Source organism: Schistocerca serialis, chromosome 3, assembly GCF_023864345.2.
Source record: "Schistocerca serialis cubense isolate TAMUIC-IGC-003099 chromosome 3, iqSchSeri2.2, whole genome shotgun sequence".
Lineage (NCBI taxonomy): Eukaryota > Metazoa > Arthropoda > Insecta > Orthoptera > Acrididae > Schistocerca > Schistocerca serialis.
The window spans coordinates 438,676,851-438,698,864 of record NC_064640.1 but is presented as its reverse complement, the minus strand read 5'-3'; the positions used below and the strand labels follow the sequence as shown (position 1 = coordinate 438,698,864).

Genomic DNA, 22,014 nt, shown 5'->3' with positions numbered 1-22,014 from the left:
ATCCTAATGCATTACGTTCCTCCACGTATTACTGTTCATTTTTGGAGCATCACCTGTGAGGAGTGAGGTACTCATCCATCCTTGATCACTTATCCTGTGATGTGAAAAATTTAAAACATTGTAAGAAGAATTTGAGAAAGAGAGAGAGAGTTTATGTGTGTGCTGATCACTCAACTCCTCAAATATGTGGTGTATGCTTACCTCTACTGCTTCTACAATTTGTAATGCATACAGGATTTTCCACTATTGTAGTAAAAGTAGTGAATTGCTACATGATGCAGCAACTGTGAGTGTCTTAGTGCTCCTTTGCATTATGGAAGTAAGACAATGTGGAGGAGGTGGAATAATTGCTGACTGCTACTGTGATGTCAGAGCACCAGCTGACTGTGCTAAGTAGTCAGAGAACATCTATGTACTACTGCCATTTCAGGAGAAAATGCTAAAGTGTACATGTTGACAAATGTTTTTCCTCCTATTTATGTTTATGTTCTCCAATGATATCTCTTTAAAACCACATAAAACTGCAGGAAATTTGCTTTTGGGTAGGCTCCTCCTGGAATGCACACAATTTTTTCTTCTTTTTACCTAGACATGTTTCACTAAAGTTACAGCATCATCAGTGAGTTTCTACTTTGTTTCTATTAAATAAATTTTTTTCTTCACTATTTGTACATGCAGTAGTATTTCAGTTTTTAAGAAAAGTATTCACAAATTTTAAAACAGACAAAAAACTTTTTTATATACACGGTATCTGAGGAGGAATGAACAGTATTCAGGGATATGACAGGTACAATCATTTGAAGCAGAAAAACTTCAGATGGACACATGTCCTATTTTGGATGTTTCCTGAGATAGAACAGATTTAATGTACATTTTTATTTATTTTTGAATATGTTGTCAGGTTTACACATGTAAACACATAAAACAGTTGGTAAACATTACAGCATGTGTTTCACAAAGTATTTAGTTAATTGAAAAATATGTATTTTTAACATTACTAAGCATTATCATATAGGTTACAGTAGAGCTGTTGTACAGTTCACAATAAATGTTTGACTATCCCATCATCAACTTCAACGCATTTTTAAACTATTGGGAGACTGTATGGTGTTGCTTGTCAGAGTGCCTCTGCACATTCCCTAATGAACGCAGCAGTATCCATAATGTGACCAAGCAGTTCATCTCATGTATTCACCTTTTGTTTGTACACCTCAGACTTCATTCAACACCATAAACAAATATGGTGTAAGGTATGGGTGATCTTGGTGGTCAGTGATTTGCACTACAACGATCAATTCAGCAGTTATCGTAATTGTGGTTGGGATGTTCCCACGCATGTCTGGTAAAATGTGGAGGAGTTTCGTCATGCTGTAAGTACAGTGTAGTCCGCCTGGCCAAAGGGACATTCTCAAGGTGTTCAGCAAATGAATTTTCCAAAAACTCCTAGTAATTCTGCCCCATCATGTGCTTTTCTAAATTGACTGAACCTATCAACATGTTACCATCATATCACACCAAACTTTGATAAAAAAAACTAACTTTTAAATTGGTTTCCGCTGTAGTGTGTGGGTTTCCCTATGACCATTAATGATTAACATGTGTTGTTGATTCCATTCTGTATAAACATGGATTTCCCAGTGAATACTGTCAATGGAACCAAATAATGATTTTCATTTAACCAGTGACATAATTCAAGTCTTGCGGCATTCTTGTCAATGTGAAGATTGTGGACACGTTGTATTTGAAATGGGTACAAGTTTTCCGCATGTAATATTCACCATACAGAAGTTTGTGGGATACTGATACAGCACAGAAAGTCACCATGTGCTGGTAGTAGGACTACACAGCTATTCTTGCACACGCTGTTGAACTAAATGTCCAGAAGAAAAATGGGAACATGAAATAATGGCTGTTTCACACAACGTGCTGAAAATTCAACTGAACACTCTATGATCAGGAATTTAATGTATCGGAATGCACCAACAGCATTCTTTGACAGCAGCAGGAGCACTACCATAGCAGGCACTGTAAACATTTTAGCCTGCACCATTATGTGTACAAAGACAGTTAACCAATGATTCTTTCTGCTTCACTCTCAGTCCCTCAAACTACTTCACTCGTGACACATTCAACAGGCTAGTTCAATGGCAGAAAGACATCCTGAGCAGTGAGGTTGAAAGCAATGAGGTGGATTGTTCTACAATAAAACGCCAAAGAGCTTGTGTGGGTAAGAAACATACTTGTATGTGCATGCCACTCGCCCAAAAACAAATGGAGTCTGTCTTGTAAAACTATTCAGAATAGGGCATATGTCCATATGAAGTTTTTTGCTTCAGATAAGTGTTCCTGTCATACTCCTGAATATTGAACATTTCTCCTGGGACATCCTGTATATCTTGTTAGCACATGACATGGTTTTTGTTACATAGTTTGCATTTTAGCTGTTCTTCTTTCACAGTATGTCATCTGCAACCTTAGAGGGCTTAATGCATAAGGTTATTTACAGTAAGGAATATTAGACCATTGTGATTAACCTTATTTCATCCTATGTGAAAAATAGTTTTGTACATTAAGTTCTGTATGGTTGTAGATAACAATCTGTGAAAGAAAACAGCTATAACGTAAAATACACAAAGCCACAAAAACCACAGCATATGTTAAAAAGGTAAATATAAAAAAATCATCTGTTTTAAAATTTGTGAATACTTTTCTTAAAAACTGGAATTCTATATGTGCAGATGCTAAAGTGCAACTTTCCTGTTATCTAATTGCAAGAAAATGTAAAACCCACAGATGATGCTGTAACTTCAGCAAAACTGTCTGGGTAAAAAGAAAAAAAATTGTGTTTGTCTAAGGTTGAACGTATCCAAAAACACATTTATTTGTAAGCAAACCTGGACACAAGAGTGAGCTTCAACCTCAGTATGGAGGAAAGGTTGATGGAAGACTCAGGTACAGTATAAGAATCCCGAGGATATATAATTCAGCCTTGAAAAAACCCTTGTTCAGATAATTCTTGAGTACCGACAGCCAATCTGGGAACCTTTCCAGATAGGATTAATAGAGAACAAAAAGAAGTTTCTGAAAAGAGCTGTACATTTCATACCAGGGTTGGTTAGTCAAAATGATACTGTCATAAATAGGTACATTCAACTCTACTGCATTTTCATATATTGTGTATTTTTACAGTTTCACTTTCCTGTTGGCCCAAGAATTAATCACTTGATTAAAAAAAAGATAAAATTTGTGCTCCTAGTCAATCTGTGGATAGAATTCATGCTTAGATGAATATTTTACAACTTATAAGATTTATTTGGAGCTATATATGTATACAGTTACTCTTGCTACAAATTTTGTGTCGAGGTGGACATAGTACATTATACTGTATCTCATATTCATTAACAGGTTAAAGAATTTCTTTCAAGATTTGCCAACATTCCAGACTTAATTGAACTGGACCATTTGACAGTCTCTGGAGATGTTACTTTTGGAAGAGGAGTTTCTCTGAAGGTGAGATGCATGTTAAACTCTTATATGTAATTTCATAAAACATTTGTGGCTCCTTGAATAAGTGTGTAAGTGTTAAATCACAAATCCATAGCATTTGGTTTCAAGACTTAATTAATTGTTAGAGGGTTTTTTGTGTCACTTACTACTCTTTTCACTTCTAGCAATGATTTGTAAATGTGAAAAATTCAAAATCGCATGGTGCTTTGGAGTCCATGTTAAACTATAGGCCCCCTTTATCTGGCTGGGTAAATCAGTTCAAAGGGTAGAGTATGACAAGGACGTACCACTTCCAACAGTATAGTAACTAGCAAAGGATGTCATGATGAAATCAGCCTTTGGAATTAGGTTGGGTTAACCCCCACCACATTCTATTTATACAACAACAAGCTTATTTAAAACTGTTAAATGCATAACAAAATTTGTTGGAAAAGGGAGCCTTTTGTAAGAGCTACAGTTTTCTGTACCCACCTTATCACAGGATATCAGACCTAAATATGGAAATTTGCAATCTTAATCTAACAATATAAAAAATTAAATGATGAGGAAATTTCTGGTAGACTGTAACTAGGGTGTGGGTGCAGCAGTTAGCAGCAATTGAAATCAGGATGATTCCAGGAGTGAAGGATATGTTTCAAGGATAACTCCCGTCTTCATAGTTCAGAAAAACTGGTGTTGGCAGAAGGATCCAGGTGGTACTGGTTGTAAAGTAGCTATTGAACTTGGGCACATTTTGCTCAGCAGTGTGTTCCACTAATGGGTGGCTAACTCTGCTCTTGGCCACATTTAGGCAGTGAAATACCTTCTGATGGATAGTTGGCTGGTGGTCATGCCCACTGAAAATACTATGCAGAAAATGCAACAGAACTGGTATGTGACATCACTCCTTTCAGAGATTGCACTAATGGGATGAGATAAGACAGTGACAAGAGTAGATTGTGGATGTGCTGGGTAGGTGAATCAGACAGGTCTTGCTCCTGATTTTCTGAAAGGCTGTGGCCCCTGTGGCAAGCGGTTGAGAGTGGAAGTGATATAGGATATAGGAATTGGCCAGGATGTTGTGTAGGTTGGGTAGACGGCAGAATATTGCTTTAGAAGGGATGGGAATGGTTGTGGGTAGAATGTCCTTCATCTCTGGCCACGATGATAGATAGTCAAAACCCAGGCAAAGGAGGTTCAGTTGCTCCAATGTGGGATGATACTGGGTGATACGGGGAGTGCTCCTTTGGAGCTGGTTCTTGGGGTGGTCAGAGGATTAGTGGTTGTGAAGATATGTCACTGGAAACCTATTTGTGGGCTCAGTTTTAGGGATAGTATCTGTAAATGAAGGTCTTTGTGAGACCTTCAGCAAATTGGGAACGGGAATTATCATCACTACAGATACACTGTCAATGGGTAAACAGACTATATGAAGGCAATTTTTTGGTGCAGAAGGGATAACAGCTGTCAAAATGGAGATACTGTTGATGGTTAGTGGGCTTCATATGAACGGATGTATGGTTGGAGCTATCAGAGAGGTGGAGGTCAACCTCCAGGAAGGAGGACAAGGTGAAGTGAATGAGAGAGAAGGTGTTAAGGCTATGGAGGAATGATAATAGGGTACCTTGCTCCTGGGTCCAGATCATGAATATACCATCGAGCTTACTTTCAATGGTTTTTAAAAATTTTAATAGTTAATGACTTCATCAAGTTCTAGGTCTTCTACATACATTCACTTCTGTTAGTTTTATGATCTTTATGCCTTTCGCCATTTAAGCATCCATTGTTCTAGGCCTAATTTTTAATATTTTCATACAAAAAATTATACAATTTTATTTTTTGTGTGTTCAAAGCAAGGCCGTATGGCTTTATGCTTTCAAAATTTCACACTTTTTCATCTTAAAATGCTAATTCAGTTTCCACTGCTTTATTTCCACTCTTATAATCTACTATTTTATTCCCTTTTACAGTTTTACACGTCCAGTCAGGTATTTTAAGAGGAAGTTTTTTTACATAATCGATGTTTGGCAATTTTAGTATAAGACCCTTTATTGTTAAACACATAGCATCCCTGCCACTAGTTCTCCTTCCTCTCCCTTGCGTTCTTTCCCCGCTCTCATACTAACTCGCTCCATTTTATTATTTTACTATTTTATTCCGTTTACATTTTACATAAACATTTATCTACACTATTAGTATTTTAATGAGAAACTTTACATGGCTATATGTTCTATAATTTTAGTGAGATCCCTCCTGCTAAATTCGTATTTAATTTTACTTTGTTTTAGATCTGAAGATGATGCTAATAGATCAAAAAATGTAGCCTAATTAAATATGTATAACTGATATTGAACAATAAATTGAAATTATTTTAAATCTCAATACATTTGTTGAGTCTCATATAATCAATGTATTGGCTATAGTGAACCTGAGCTAGGGTTTGGTGTTTTGGGACACTAGGGAGGTTTCTTCCAGATGGCCCATAAGCAGCGTGGCATAGGAGGGAGCCAAGTGGGTGCCCATGGCTGTGCTATGGATTTATTTATAATTATATCTTCCCCTTAAAGGAGAAGTAATTGTGCATAAGGATGTGAGGAGAAGCTTAAGTATCCAAAATGAGACAAATTTTCCCATATTTTACTATCCATCATATGCCTCACCACAGCTTATCTTTAAATGAGCTGTGAGTTTATGTTTGTCTTGCTAAGCATAGACAAATGGAGCTGACACATCTATTAGCTTTTATTAGCAAAAGTATTTCCTATAGCACCTAATCTGTTAATGCATGTAAAAAAAAATTCTAAGAGGAAAATGTGAAAACGTGAATGAGAATTTTCACAAAACAGGTTCTCAGTGTGTGAGATAACATTAACAATTTCTGTAAAATGAAAGTTATAGTGGAATATACACTGAGGTGACAAAAGTCATGGGATAGTGATATGCACATACATAGATGACAGTAGTATCATTTACACAAGGTATAAAAAGGCAGTGCACTGTCATTTGTACTCAGGTGATTCTCGTGAAAGGTTTCTGACATAATTTTGGCCGCATGACGGGAACACGAAACAGCCATAGGAGCTAGATGCATGGGACATTCTGTTTCAGAAATCACTGGGGAATTCAATATTCTGAGATCCCCAGCATCAAGAGTGTGGCGAGAATACCACATTTCAGCCATTACCTCCCATCTTGGACAACGCAGTAGCCGACAGCCTCCACCTAGAGAACAAGGGCCGTGGCGACTGCACAAAGTTGTCAGTGCTAGCAGACAAGCAACACTGCATGCAATAACTACAGAAATCAATGTGGGATGTGCAATGAAGATATATTTCAGGATATTGCTCTGAAATTTGGTGTTAATGGGCTATGGCAGCAGACGACCAAAGTGAGTGCCTTTGCTAACAGCAGTACATTGCCTGCAGTGCCTTTCCTGGGCTCATGACCATATGAAATTGACCCTTGGTCACTGGAAAACCATAGCCTGGTGAGATGAGTCTTAATTTCAGTTGGTAAGAGCTGATGGTAGGGTTCAAGTGTGGTGCAGACACTACAATGTCATGGACCCAAGTTGTCACCAAGACACTGTGCAATCTGGTGGTGGCTCCATAATGGTGTGGGCTGTGTTTACATGGAATGGACAGGGTTCTCCAGTCCATCTGAACCAATCGTTGACTGGAAATGTTTATGTTTGGCTAATTGGAGGCCTTTCATGGACCTCATGTTTTCATACAATGATGGAATTTTTATGGATGATAACGCACTATGTCGCAGGGCCACAATTGCTTTCAATTGGTTTGAAGATCACTCTGGACAATTTGAGCAAACGATTTAGACACCCACCGAACATTTATAGAACATAATCAAGAGATCAGTTCATGCACAGAATCGTGCATCGATAACAGTTTTGCAATTATGGACAGTTATAGAGACAGCATGGCTCAATATTTTCGCAGGGGACGTCCAATGAGTTGTTGAGTACATACCATATCAAACTGCTGTAATGTACTGGGAAAAAGGAGGTCTGGCCTGATATTAGGAGGTATCCTATGACTTTTGTCACCTCAGTGTATACTATTTATGTGGCTGTTGTTTAAAGTGGGCTCTCTAATAGACTTCACGTATGACAAATTTAAATAAAAACCATGAACAACATATAATGAGACAGGACCAAAAATGTGATGATTCAAACAATTTCTCATCGCAAATGGGAAGGTAACTCTAATATGGCTGATTGTATTAAAATCTTTTGACAGATTCAGAATCATAGCATATGTTGAGTTTCTTGTGCATGAACAACAATTTCTGTTGGACTAGTTAATAGCAGTGTCAGTAAATTTCTTTTTTCAGAAAATAGTTTGTGCCATAATCAAAAAATTGTGTTTCGCTAGTAAGATCGAAGAAACTGGTGTGTAGTTCTTTGGGTCATGCTAGTCATCTCTGTTGACACTACTTCACTTGTCATTATGAAAACATGCTGGTTTTTTGCCTACCATTCAGAATTAGCAATGCAATTGAAAATCCTGCAAAATGTGAAATCAGTTTTAATATTATTTTTAGAGGCAAGAAATATCAGTGCTGTCAACACTTACCACAGAACTTATGGTGTTTACAGACTGAGTGTAATGATTGAAGATCTTGTGCGTAATTGGTGTGTCTGTTTAAAAGTGGTAGTGTGAATATACATGATGATGATAGCAGAAGCCACATGAACATGCAAGAATTGTTGTATTACTTGAAACAGGACATTTTTGAATATACCCTCTACAACCCTGACTTGGATTCAAGTGTTTCTCACCTCTTCATGCACCTAAAAAGCTGACCTGGCTCCCAGTGCTTTGACTCTAATGAAGAACTGAGTGCAGTCTCAGGCAGCAAACTTCCATGGACTCTTTAAATGTTTCCTAATGTCAGGGATGCCTATTTCTATGTGTGTCACATAGGAATCTGTGTGACTGTCAAACAATAGTTTTCCTGAATGATTCTTCTGCATGAGTGATTTTTTAAACAAAATTTAGTACATTAGCTTTTCTTTTGCTGTCTTCCATTGCTGCACCAGACTGGGCAATGAGTGACTAATAGAATCCTTTGACCCACTTAGTGATTTTATGCAGGACTATAAGTTGTTGTATGCTTTGATGATTCACCATAGATGTATGAAATTCTACTAACTTTGGCCTGTTGACATTCATCTGGTCTTTTTTGAGCTGATAGTGCCACAGTGTTTGTTTCCTCAGCTTTTTCCAAATTTTGTTATTAAGCCACAGTGGGCCTTCCAGCCTTAATCCACATACTTGGAACATACTTCTCCAGAATATGATTTATATTTGGTTCAAACTTCACCTGTAATTCCTCTATGTCCATTATAGCGGAACTGAATATTGTCAATTCATTGTTTAAGTATGATGCTAACAACTGCACATCTGCTTTTTCTGGCATAAATACTCTTCTTGCATTCTTGATGGATTTATTAACTTCAGTAACCTTTGTCACTATGTGATGAAATGTTGATAATTAATCCCTGTACTGACACTGTAGATAAGATCAAGACTGACTGTTGCTACAAGGCCTGAAAAATTGCCTTTGTGTGTGTGTGTGTGTGTGTTGTTGTTGTTGTTGTTGTTGTTGAACTAGTTGCTCAATGCAGTTTTCAGAAAACTTATTCAGAACTACTCCATAATGTTCTCTGTCCGTATCACCTACAATTTATCTACAGACATCCCAGTCTCTGGTCAGTAATTTAAAGTTGCCTTCAGCTAATATTGCATGATTAGAATACTTTTGCCCTACTGAGGATAGACTTATTTTGAATGAAATGATTCTACAGCTTTTACAGTGAAGTCAGAAGGCTTTTAAAAAGATCTGATGATTAATTTTAATTTGCTAGGCCAGTTGCTCATGTACTAGTTTGCAGTCAGGCTAAGTTTCAACCTAGATAGACACCATATTTTTGTCAATTGCAATGAATGCTCCCCATTCTTTGGTGTCTAATCTGTCTTTCCAATATACATTCCATACCTTGTTAACTATTTTGGAGCTTTCTACTTTGGGTTTCATTCGGCTCTCAGTTCCAAGTGTAATTTGGGTGCAATAGCTCTCTTGGAGGGTAGTACATTCAGGGACTTTGTTATGAATGCTTTAGTAACATGTCATTTATTTATTTATTTACATGTCTAGTTCTGTAGGACCAAATTGAGGAGCAAATCTCCTAGATCATGAAACATGTCAGTACATGAAATTATAACATAAAAGTAATAACAGATGAAATAAAATGTTTATGAACCCAAAAAAGTCAAGCCATAAGTTTAAGTAACCACAATCAACAATATAACATAGAAATCAGCTTAATTTTTCAAGCAACTCCTCAACAGAATGGAAGGAGTGATGCATGAGGAAACTCTTAGGCTTCAATTTGAAAGCATGTGGACTACTGCTAAGATTTTTGAATTCTTGTGGTAACTTATTGAAAATGGATGCAGCAGTATACTGCACATCTTTCTGCACAAGAGTTAAAGAAGTGGGATTTCTGCCTAGTGTTAACTGAGTTAAAGCTGCTAACTCTTGGAAATAAACTGATATTGTTAACAAGAAACAATAGTAAAGAATATATACAGGGTGTTACAAAAAGGTACGGCCAAACTTTCAGGAAACATTCCTTACACACAAAGAAAGAAAATATGTTATGTGGACATGTGTCCGGAAACGCTTACTTTCCATGTTAGAGCTCATTTTAGTACTTCTCTACAAATCACATTAATCATGGAATGGAAACACACAGCAACAGAATGTTCCAGCGTGACTTCAAACACTTTGTTACAGGAAATGTTCAAAATGTCCTCCGTTAGCGAGGATACATGCATCCACCCTCCGTCGCATGAAATCCCTGATGCGCTGATGCAGCCCTGGAGAATGGTGTGTTGTATCACAGCCGTCCACAATACAAGCACGAAGAGTCTCTACATTTGGTACCGGGGTTGCGTAGACAAGAGCTTTCAAATGCCCCATAAATGAAAGTCAAGAGGGTTGGGGTCAGGAGAGTGTGGAGGCCATGGAATTGGTCCGCCTCTACCAATCCATCGGTCACCGAATCTGTTGTTGAGAAGCGTACGAACACTTCGACTGAAATGTGCAGGAGCTCCATCGTGCATGAACCACATGTTGTGTTGTACTTGTAAAGGCACATGTTCTAGCAGCACAGGTAGAGTATCCCGTATGAAACCATGATAACGTGCTCCATTTAGCATAGGTGGAAGAACATGGGGCCCAATCAAGACATCACCAACAATGCCTGCCCAAATGTTCACAGAAAATCTGTGTTGATGACGTGATTGCACAATTGCGTGTGGATTCTCGTCAGCCCACACATGTTGATTGTGAAAATGTACAATTTGATCACGTTGGAATGAAGCCTCATCTGTAAAGAGAACACTTCCACCGAAATGAGGATTGACACATTGTTGGATGAACCATTCACAGAAGTGCACCCGTGGAGGCCAATCAGCTGCTCATAGTGCCTGCACACGCTGTATATGGTATGGAAACAACTGGTTCTCCCGTAGCACTCTCCATACAGTGACGTGGTCAACGTTACCTTGTACAGCAGCAACTTCTATGACGCTGACATTAGGGTTATCGTCAACTGCACGAAGAATTGCCTCATCCATTGAAGGTGTCCTCATCGTTCTAGGTCTTCCCCAGTCACGAGTCATAGGCTGGAATGTTCCATGCTCCCTAAGACGCCAATCAATTACTTCGAACGTCTTCCTGTCGGGACACCTTCGTTCTGGAAATCTGTCTCGATACAAACGTACCACGCCATGGCTATTGCCCCGTGCTAATCCATACATCAAATGGGCATCTGCCAACTCTGCATTTCTAAACACTGCACTGGCTGCAAAACCACGTTCGTTATGATGCTACGTACTGATATGCTTGATGCTAGTACTGTAGAGCAATGAGTCGCATGTCAACACAGGCACTGAAGTCAACATTACCTTCCTTCAGTTGGGCTAACTGGCGCTGAATTGAGGAAGTACAGTACATACTGACGAAACTAAAATGAGCTCTAATATGGAAATTAAGCGTTTCCGGGCACATGTCCACATAATATCTTTTCTTTATTTGTGTGTGAGGAATGTTTCCTGAAAGTTTGACCATACCTTTTTGTAACACCCTGTATTTTGAGAGGCCAACCCATTACTGAGCCAAAAGTATCCTTTGAGAATGGGAAGAGTTACCCCAAAATATAATACCATTTGACATACGTGAATGAAAATAAGCAAAGTAGGCTAATTTTCATGTCGAATAATCACTTACCTAAGATACTGTTTGAATACTAAAAATAGCAGCATTACGTCTTTGAACAAGACAGTTTACTATCTGTCTGAGCACCTAGCTTTAGCCTAAAGTGCTTGCATCTGTTGGATAGGTTAGTCCTCTTTTGTATGAATGTTGTTTGCCTTTCTTGCAGTTTTTCTACTGAGTGTATAAAAAAATTTCTGTACGTCAGTTCTGCTCAATTTCTGCCCACACCTATTTTAGTTATGTGATGTTAGTCACACATGAAGTAAATAAACAACCCATAGCTGTTAAACAGTTGCATACTTAAGTCTGTACCAGACTTCTGATTATCTCAGCAAGGAGAAATGACTGTAAATGTTTCACACAACAAAACAACCAGAAAATAGCTTATTTCTTGAAAAATCCTACCCATTTTTCGATTACTCACATCCTAATAAGGTCAAGGCCACAGGAGTGTGTTTTTGGGAGTGTGGCAGGTGCACATACTAAAAGCGACAGTTCACACGGAGCTAAGATATTCACTGCAGCACTTTGCAGCATGCCAGCTACAGCATCCATAGCATAATTCACATGACATCTACTGCAGTTCAACAGGCCATGAGCAAATATTGTCTGTTTCTTGCAGTAGTTTAGTATGGCACCATTAGGCAACAAGCAGTACTAGTCTCTCTGTTCTTTGGAATTCTTCAGTTCAGATATCTTTTGAGACATTGAAGATATTTATAATTTATTTTAACTTAATTATGAGTCATAAGGGATTCATAAAATATTGGCCTGTGTGTTTCCGTAGTATTGTTAACCATTGAGAGACAGACATTGAATTTTTTGAATATGAAATTGTGACATTTTTGGTTCTGGAATAGTACAGCTCTCCCCGGGTGTTTGTGAGGTATGTGTTCCAACAATTTCTGACATATACAGAATTCATTGATATCAGAATCCTAGTAATATATCTGTCAAGAATTTCAGTTCTGGTAGAGAAAAAGAAATGTTTCATAAAATCTAGTTTACAGAAGTTGTAGAAGATTACTGAAAATATTATTGTATATCCTCTCTCAGAACTATTATACTCTTTGCAGTGGATTCAGTAAGGAAAAATGCAACCAACATATGCAGCATTTGTGCTGTAATAAATTATGCATTTTTACTAAACTGAAGACATGAAATAGCTTTTAACTTCAAACCATTTTTGGATGGTATTCTAATAGATGGAATGATTAATGTAATTCACATACAGAAGTGCAGTGTTCTCAACACACTTGTGCAAGTTAGAGGAACAGTAGAGCAGCACTGAAACAGTGTAAACACACCAACAATATATTATCCACCTGAGTGATCTGTGTGGCTGGGATGATGAAGCAACAGGATTGATGTGTCACACAAGCCATGCTACTATTAAAGTAAAGTCAGTTGCATGCAAAAGGTGCAGTGGTGAATCATGAAACAATGCTTATTCATATTCCATGACTACAATGTGGGTTTTGTATACTGGCCAGTGAAATTAATTTAGTGAATGATTGAATCCACAAATAATGAAGCCACAAATATACGAGGAGTGATCTAATTCCCCATGAGACAGGTTTGATCAGATAATATTTTGTAGCTTTGACAACGAATTACAGAATAGAAATGCATTTAAATTGAGATTTTCTGTTGTTTTGTGGACTGAATGATGCATTTCCTAGAAGTTCATGCTTGGCTCAACAGCGGAATACTTTGCCCAGATTGGTGTTGGATCAACTGTGTATTACCCTTAAGTGTATTTCAATTAACCACACTGTTATCAGTGTCTGCATGGAGCAGATTTATTTTAGTCTTATGGCTGTGTTAGAAATTTGGCTGTGTCATGGAAAAATGGCACCTTGACATGACCCCATCTCTATGCAACCCCCTCCCATTTATTGTCACCACTCTGTCTATTAAGGATATGTTTCATAATAAAACATCTGCAGATGTTAGGAAAATGTGGGTTTTACATATGCATGTGTTTAGGGGTCTTGCTAATGGCCATACCAATGCATGAAACACAGTGGGATGACCATGAATATGAGACCTTTGGACAAACACAAATAAAAAAATGCTTATTTTGAGTACCTGAATATGAGTGGTTACCAACTCCATACCATTTATGTTTTGTAACTAAACAAAAAATTGAAAGTGAATGATTTCAGTGATTGTATTAGTAGCTAAAATTGTATACCAGTCATGGAATTCCATCTATGTTTGTAATGGATAACAGTTAACTAAACAATGGAAAATCCAGGATGGAATTTAACAATATTATGAAAAGGAAAGTTGTCACTCACCATATAGCGGATTTGCTGAATCACAGATAGGCACAACAAAATGACTATCAAAATATAAGCTTTCAGCCAACAAGGCCTTTGTCTAAAATAGACGAACGTGCGCATGCACATGCACACACACACATACACCCCACTGCGCGCGCGCCTACCCACCCTATTCTAACAGTGAAAAATCTTGAATGGAATAATAATAATATGAATTAAGATACATTGCAACTCACCACACAGAGGAGATGTTGAATGACAGACAGCCACATTTAAAAATAGACTATTGGATATCATTCAGCTATTCGACAAAGCCTTTCATCAGATGTAAAAACTCTCACACACATAGCCACTGTTGGCCATATGATGTGAGTTCTGTGTATATGGTTAAGAACTTTATTTGTCACTCAATAATATCCAATACTGTACACTCTATCTGTCTGCCACTCAGTGCCTGCTGTACGTGATGATTAGCATTCTATCTTAATTCATATGATTGTTAATTTTCTGTTCTAGCTATTTGTGATTCTAAAAGCTTCAAAAGTACATCCCAATTTGCTGTTCCATTTCTAAAATGTCTGTGCTTTAGTACCTGCTTTTTACTATCAGGACCTCTAATTGTGTATGTTTTTGCTGCATTTTCTGTTTTACATTGGCATAGTTTCTAATGCCAACACCCGTTCCCATATGATATTAATACCCCAGTTAATATCCTTGCCAAAATAATTTTGTTTGTATTTAGTTATGAAAAAAAGAAGGAATCCTAATGTATTCATCTATCAGTCAAAATTTCTTAACATTTGATGTTGTGGAACATCAATAATTCGCATAGTGTTGAACCTTTAGGAACCTACACAATGTTATTTGCACAAAAAAATTACTGTGATCTCTGAAGATAGTTGTTTTTTCTTACCTGTCAGTCTTGTGTCTTACATTTTCCATAACTGGACGGCAAGTAAAATTGTTAAGCAGTTTATGTGAAATTTATACATTTTATTGAAAATCTTCAGCCAACTGTGTTCAAAAATTAATTATTCGTGCTATGAATGTTTTTATGTTAATAGTGTTATCTTTTGAAATTACTACAATATAAGCTCTTTATTGTAATCCATTTACTTATAACTGCCTTAACAAATTTTCCTGTCTGATTTCAGGGCACTGTCATCATCATTGCAAACCATGGTGATAGGATTGATATCCCATCAGGAGCTTTACTTGAAAATAAAATTGTATCAGGAAATATGAGAATTTTAGATCACTAGATGGAGATATGTGCCTAGAAACATGTATTAGACTCATCTAATAATCGTTAAAATGCGAGAGAATTTAAAGTGGCTGAAGTATGCATGATGCATGTAAATTAAAGTGTGTGTGATTGTGTGTGTGTATGTGTGTGTGTGTGTGTGTATGTGTGTGTGTGACTCAAATTGTTGCCTTAGTATGCTTTCCAAGCACATACAAATCTGCTGTTAGTTCAGTAACTGTAAAATAATTGCTATGTTGTGTTACAGTATTTCATTATATATAAATAATTTTGAATATTTGTTGTTTTGTTGTTTATAAATGAAGACCAAAATAAAAATAAGGGCATTATTTTATTAAAATTGTTTGCAACTATTTTACTTTAAGGCAAATACTTGTATTTTCTCTTTTACAGAAAAGAGGGAAAGACAATATCTTGAAAAACAACTAGGAGTTTCCTAGAATTTTGTTGTAGAGAGAACTTAAAGTGAAGCCTATTTATCTATTGCTGTTGTGATCCATAATGGAGTCAACTAAATATTTATGACTTTTACTTTACCATTTAAGTAACTGCTACAACAGATAAAATTTATGATTTTCACTTCTATCTATAATGGAGCAACAAAGGAAGATTTTATGAAATATGGCAGATTTGAAACCAAAAATAAAAGAAAAATGTTTCATGCTGATAGTGTGAAGCACAATAATCATGTGCAAGAATGTTTTTCCCAATTAATTTATACCTTCAATTAGAAACCTTCTGGTAGGGACCCTTTTACAGAAGGGCAGTATGGTATCCAATGACTGCTCAGTTCCTTAGGACATCCACATTTAAAATTCTTCCTGAAGTCCACAAATCTAACTGTACTCTCAATATTCCATTGTAACTGGTTACTGTGAGGCCACTGAAAGTAGTCCCAGCCTAGTTAACCAACTCCTACTACCCACTGCTCAAAGCCTAACTTCTGCTTCAAACACATCAACCAGTTCTTCAATAGCCTACCTCATTACCAAACAGTTTGAGACATAGCTAGCTGGAATTACTCCATTTGTTATGATTTCAGCTCCTGATAATATCTAAAATATTTTCCCTGACCTTTATATTACATGGATACAGTTGCTTACATAATTCATATGACACTAATTTTTTCTGTGCTCATTCTTCTAATGTATGTAATTTTAAAGGGAAGTGTTGCTAATCGAAAGATATGGCTAACTGAACTTTTGATTGCAATAAGATTTAGCAAATATTGTTTGAGCTAATACATATTTATAAATTTAGTGACACCACATATTATAGAGAATTGCGTTCTGACTTTTCAGTAATATAGTTAAAATTCTGCAAAATTAAGTAACTTACAAGACAATTAACATTGATGTTCAGAAGTAGTTACATTTTCCATTGCTGGTGTGGCCTCTGTTCTTGTTAGATTCCAATCTTTGCCATATACTTTTGTTAACCCAATTTTTATGCACAAGGTGGCCTATTTCATTAATTAAAAAACTAAAATCCTCCCGAACAGGCCATGAAGGCCCAACGGTACCGAGCAGCCACCGTGTCACCCTCAGCCCGTAGGCCTCACCGGATGCGGATATGGAGGGGCATGTGGTCAGAACACCGCTCTCCTGGCCGTATGTCAGTTTCCAAGACTGGAGCCACTAATTCTCAATGAAGTAGCTCCTCAGTTTGTCTCAAAAGGGCTGAATGCACCACGCTTGCCAACAGCACTCAGCAGACAGGATGGTCACCCATCCAAGTGCTAGCCCAGCCCGACAGCGCTTAACTTCAGTGATTTAACGGGAACCAGTGTTACCACTGCAGCAAGGCTGTTGGCATTTCATTCATTAATGAAGTCATTAATTAGATTTTTGCATAATTTTCAATGTGACAGCTATACCTGTTAATAGGGTATTACCAATGTGGATGCATAAAATGATTTCATATAAAACTTCCTGGCAGATTAAAACTGTGTGCCGGACAGAGACTCGAATTTGGGACCTTTGCCTTTCGTGGGCAAGTGCTCTACCATCTGAGCTATCCAAGCATGACTCACACCCCGTCCTCACAGCTTTACTTCCGCCAGTACCTCGTCTCCTACCTTCCAAACTTCACAGAAGCTCTCCTGCGAAAATTGCAGAACTACCACTCCTGGAAGAAAGGATAATGCGAAGACATGGCTTAGCCACAGCCTGGGGGATGTTTCCAAAATGAAATTTTCAGTTTACAGCGGAGTGTGCACTGATATGAAACTTCCTGGCGGATTAAAACTGCAGCACCATTCCGACTGCGATTACCATCCCCTGAAAGGTATTTAAATTACACTGAAAACTGTGATCATCATTTCCTCAGGAATGGTTGATCATTTACTGATAAGTCGAGACATGTATCAGCTTATTTCGACTCCTCTTAGATGCAGTGAAGTTTGTGGGAAATTGGGGTTAGAGTACTTGTCGTGTTCTCATAAGCGAAATATTGCTCTGTAATTTTTTTATGGATATTTGAAAGACAGTGTGTTTGTGGAGGCGTATAAAGTAAATATAAACTGCATTATGTGCCACACTTAATAATTTTGTTTTGGTGATTTGTTAGAGCTACTACTTATCCTTCAACAGTGCTTCTAAAAACTGTGCTTCAATAACGTTACAATTTATCTGATGAATTCTGCACTGACTGTATATACATCTACACATATATCTGCATCATTCCTCCCAAGCCAGCTAATGGTGGGTGGCGGGGGATACGTCTTTTACTCCTAACTGATCCCCCCCCACCGCTTCACTGTTCCATTCGTGCAGCATCCGGAGTACACTCCTCCTTTAGTTCAATAACGAAACATAAAGTCCCAACAACGGGTCCGATAACGGAATATGGGCAGCCGAATACGGCAGAAAATACGCGTTTGATGCCCTCGGTGCCGGCTTCGGATCTCAATAACTAAATAAATATTGGCCGTCGCAATATCTACTTGCATCATGCACACTAAATTCTTTATTTAGTTTAATATCAAAACGGGAAGCCAGATTAACTGTCCGATTACGAGTGTAACGGCAAATGAATATCGCCAAAAATAGGTAATAGGTGCATTCGGTCGCTAACTTCGGAGGTCAGTAACTAAATAAATATCCGGCGCCGGAATACGTCAGTTGCTGCATACACAGTACACTCCTTATTTAGAGAAGATGGGTAAGTTCTTCGTAATGCTCGACAAGTATTTGTATTGGCGTGTCCTCTTAGCAGCTTACTTCCGTGCGGCCTATTGGTGGCTGTTATTTAACCTACCTGTGGCGGAGGACAATGATCCACATTTCTGGGTATCGGCGTAGCTCAGAGACCATTATACTGCGCGTCTCACAGACTCTGAAGAAGAGATTATAGAGGTTTGGAAATCTCGAAGGAATACTGGAAGTAAAGAGGCAATTATGGACACGTTAATTCTCTTTCTGAAACAGCCATAGCAACGGAATGTAGACTGAGAGGTATTATTTGTAGCGTCTACGCTGCTAGCAGAGAAAAAAAGACTTAATAATTACAATGTTAGCACACTAAGCTATGATTCAATTTGAAATTACTACTACGACAATGTCTGTAACTTTTCAATTTGAAGTTAAGAAGAAGTTTCAGCAAAGTATTCATTTACAACAAATAGTAATAAACAAAAATAAAAATAGTTGGACGTGTTGGTAGAAAAAAAAAATTAAGAAATGACAATAGTTAAGTTTAATATAAAAACAGTAGAAGGTACAAATACAAAAATAATTACAAAATTATTACAGATCCAAAATACTAACCCAGGAATTAAAAGACATTACAGTAGTTCACTAGCAAAACAAAGACAGACGCTGTTAGTTTACAGTTTCGCTCGTGCTGCTTTATTTAAAATTAGTAAGTTTTTTTTCTCACTGCGGTCTCAGTAATTATTTTTCCATTCTTGGTCTACTCATTCTGAAAGCCGTTATTGAAATTCTTCAGCCGTTCGAATGTCAGATCCTATCTTATTGTTACACCAGTTCTCGCTAATTTGTTTCTTCTGGCTAAAGATCTCCGCCATTATTCGGTATCAGACAAACTTTTTAATTAATGACCAAGGTTTTGTACCGTCTTATACTCTTCGTCGCACCCTATGGCTCCTATCAATATAGTTTTCATGTGCAACCTGTTTGAGCAGGTTGACTTTGTGTTTTACATCATTTTCAGGTACAGCAAACAGAAGCAGGTTATTTCGACTTTGACAAAGTTCTAGTTCCACTGTGTAAAGGAGATAGTTCTTTCCTTAAACTTGGATCTTCTTTTCATACCCAAGACACGTACCTTTTAAGTCACTAACTTCTGCATATTTTTGGAACAGTTTCTTGAACTGGCAGAGCACCCAATCAGATTGAGGATGTCTTTCCACTGGAGCGTACCAATCCCCAGAGCTGGACTCGCTATACATGGAACCGAACAGAAGGCTCACCGTCCACTGAGGGCATTTGCTTGTGCCCCGACGCTGCGTGTGCTGTTTGCATGTTTCCTGTGTGACATTTCCAATGTAGAATGTCAAATCAAACACCTTTCAGGCGTCTAAATTTCCAAGATGTTATTTTATTGAGCTGCCAGTTTCGACAATATATTACACCATGTTCAGGCCTCCTGACCGACGTATAGGAAGATTCCAACCTCGGTTCCGGTCAAAATAGGGGCCAGCATTCTAAGACTGGTCTCTGTAGATTTCTGCTTGAGACAGCGATCACTTCAAACATCATCTGCTGACTGAGGTGATGTCTGAAGCTACCGCTGTCTCAAGCAGAAATCTACAGATACCAGTCCTTGAATGCTGGCTTCCATTTTGACTGGAACCAAGGCTGGAATCTTCCTACACGTCGGTCAGGGGTCCTGAAGATGGCGTAATATATCGCCGTAACTGGCAGACCAACAAAATAACAATTTGGAAATTTAGACGGCTCGAAATGCCGTGTGGCTAGGGCCTCCCGTAGGGTAGACCGTTCGCCTGGTGCAAGTCTTTTGAGTTGACGCTTCTTCGGTGACTTGCATGTCGATGGGGATGAAATTAAGGTGATAAGGACAACACAACACCCAGTCCCTGAGAGGAGAAAACCTCCGACCCAGCCGGGAATCGAACTCGGGCCGTTAGGTATGACATTCCGTAGCGCTGATCACTCTGCTACCAGGGGCGGACATTTAGATGGCTGAAAGGTGTTTAATTTGGCATTCTGTACTGAACAGCCGAGGTCCCGAACCTTCTCTCAAAAATGGATGCGCGGAGACTATTACCAGTGTAGGTTGGTGATGTTAAAATGAGATACTACAACGTAATGCCTTTCAAAGGATTTTCGGACGTTGGCTATGCCGCATTTCATATCGCGCAGGATTAAAAGACAGGACGTGAGCTATGAAGACGTTGACTTCAATGATTCTGGAGCCCTCTCTGGCTTCGAGGAAGTCACCAGTATTGCGAGGCATCCTGCTAGAAAGGTAATTGTGCGACGACTTCATAAATGGTGGGAGAAAAATATGGATGGAATACAACAAAAGGCGAAAGGCCACCAAAAAGAAGTGAATGCAATGTCTAATCGGAATAATCAAAATGGTTCAAATGGCTCTGAGCACTATGGGACTCAACTGCTGAGGTCATTAGTCCCCTAGAACTTAGAACTAGTTAAACCTAACTAACCTAAGGACATCACAAACATCCATGCCCGAGGCAGGATTCGAACCTGCGACCGTAGCGGTCTTGTCGGAATAATCAATCAGCGTCATTTAATAATGAAGTAGTCATAGTTGATTTAGTATTTATTACCTGTGGTCTTCAAAGTACGCAAAACATTGATAAAGAGAGGTTCTTGACGGCCCTTAGACCAAAGCTTACTGAGATGAAGTTACCTTGTGTCACGTGTTTTAAAGGACTACACGAACGGAAGGCACAATACCAACCGTATTACAATTATGTTTGCTATACAAATTACAAATATAGCAACTCAACGACTTTAAAGTTCGGCTGCGTTCTTAACAACGAAATCCTCGTTTATGTGGGCTACAACCGATGTAATCGGAAATGACACAAATCAGGTAAACAGTTCTATGCTCTCAAAGGTGTCGAGAGTGAAAGTATGAAAAGTTTTTATGTGACTACGACACATAAAATTGGAAACCACACACATCAGGTAAAACAATTCTATGCTCTAAGACGTATCCAGAAAGACATGATGGAAAATCTTGCTCTGAGCAGTAATATGCAAGATGCATGGAAATTATGTGTTTTGCACGAAGCCAGATCGGAAGCTTTTTGTAATCGTGTTTTGGATAAGAACGATTATGTGGATGTGGTATTACGGCACCTCAGTCTAAATGCAGAGGACAAGTACATTCAGCGTGTATCGTTGCCGCTTCAGGTCTTCACGTTTTGCTCTGAACAGGTTATTCTGTTAAGAGCAACACGGAATGCAACTTTGTACTTCGACGCAAAATGGTGCGTAGATCGCGGCCAGCCAGGAGAGGAGGGAAACATAATTTATTACTACACTGAAGTAACAAATATTTACAGAAGAATTCTACCTGTGCTCGAAATGGTAAGTGCTACCCATGACACTAATTTAACTGCATCTTTTTTTGGATGTTCTAAATAATATTGTGCTAAAGGAGGCGTCAATTGGTCAGCCATGTCTAGGATCGTAGTGGGTTGGAACTGGTCTCATA

At 38.2% G+C, this 22,014-nt stretch overlaps 1 protein-coding gene across 3 annotated transcripts in view; it reads left to right on the top strand.

Annotated features, from left to right (window-relative positions):
* The window catches only part of LOC126470326 (UTP--glucose-1-phosphate uridylyltransferase-like), a 201,421-nt gene extending 185,739 nt beyond the window's left edge, over positions 1–15,682 (top strand). For all 3 annotated transcript variants that reach the window (XM_050098112.1, XM_050098111.1, XM_050098109.1), the window contains exons 10-11: positions 3,406–3,510; positions 15,233–15,682. In XM_050098112.1, the coding sequence (XP_049954069.1) occupies positions 3,406–3,510; positions 15,233–15,340 (213 nt within the window). In that variant the 3' untranslated portion in view covers positions 15,341–15,682. The remainder of the gene's footprint in view (positions 1–3,405; positions 3,511–15,232) is intronic.
* Positions 15,683–22,014: the final 6,332 nt, after the last annotated feature.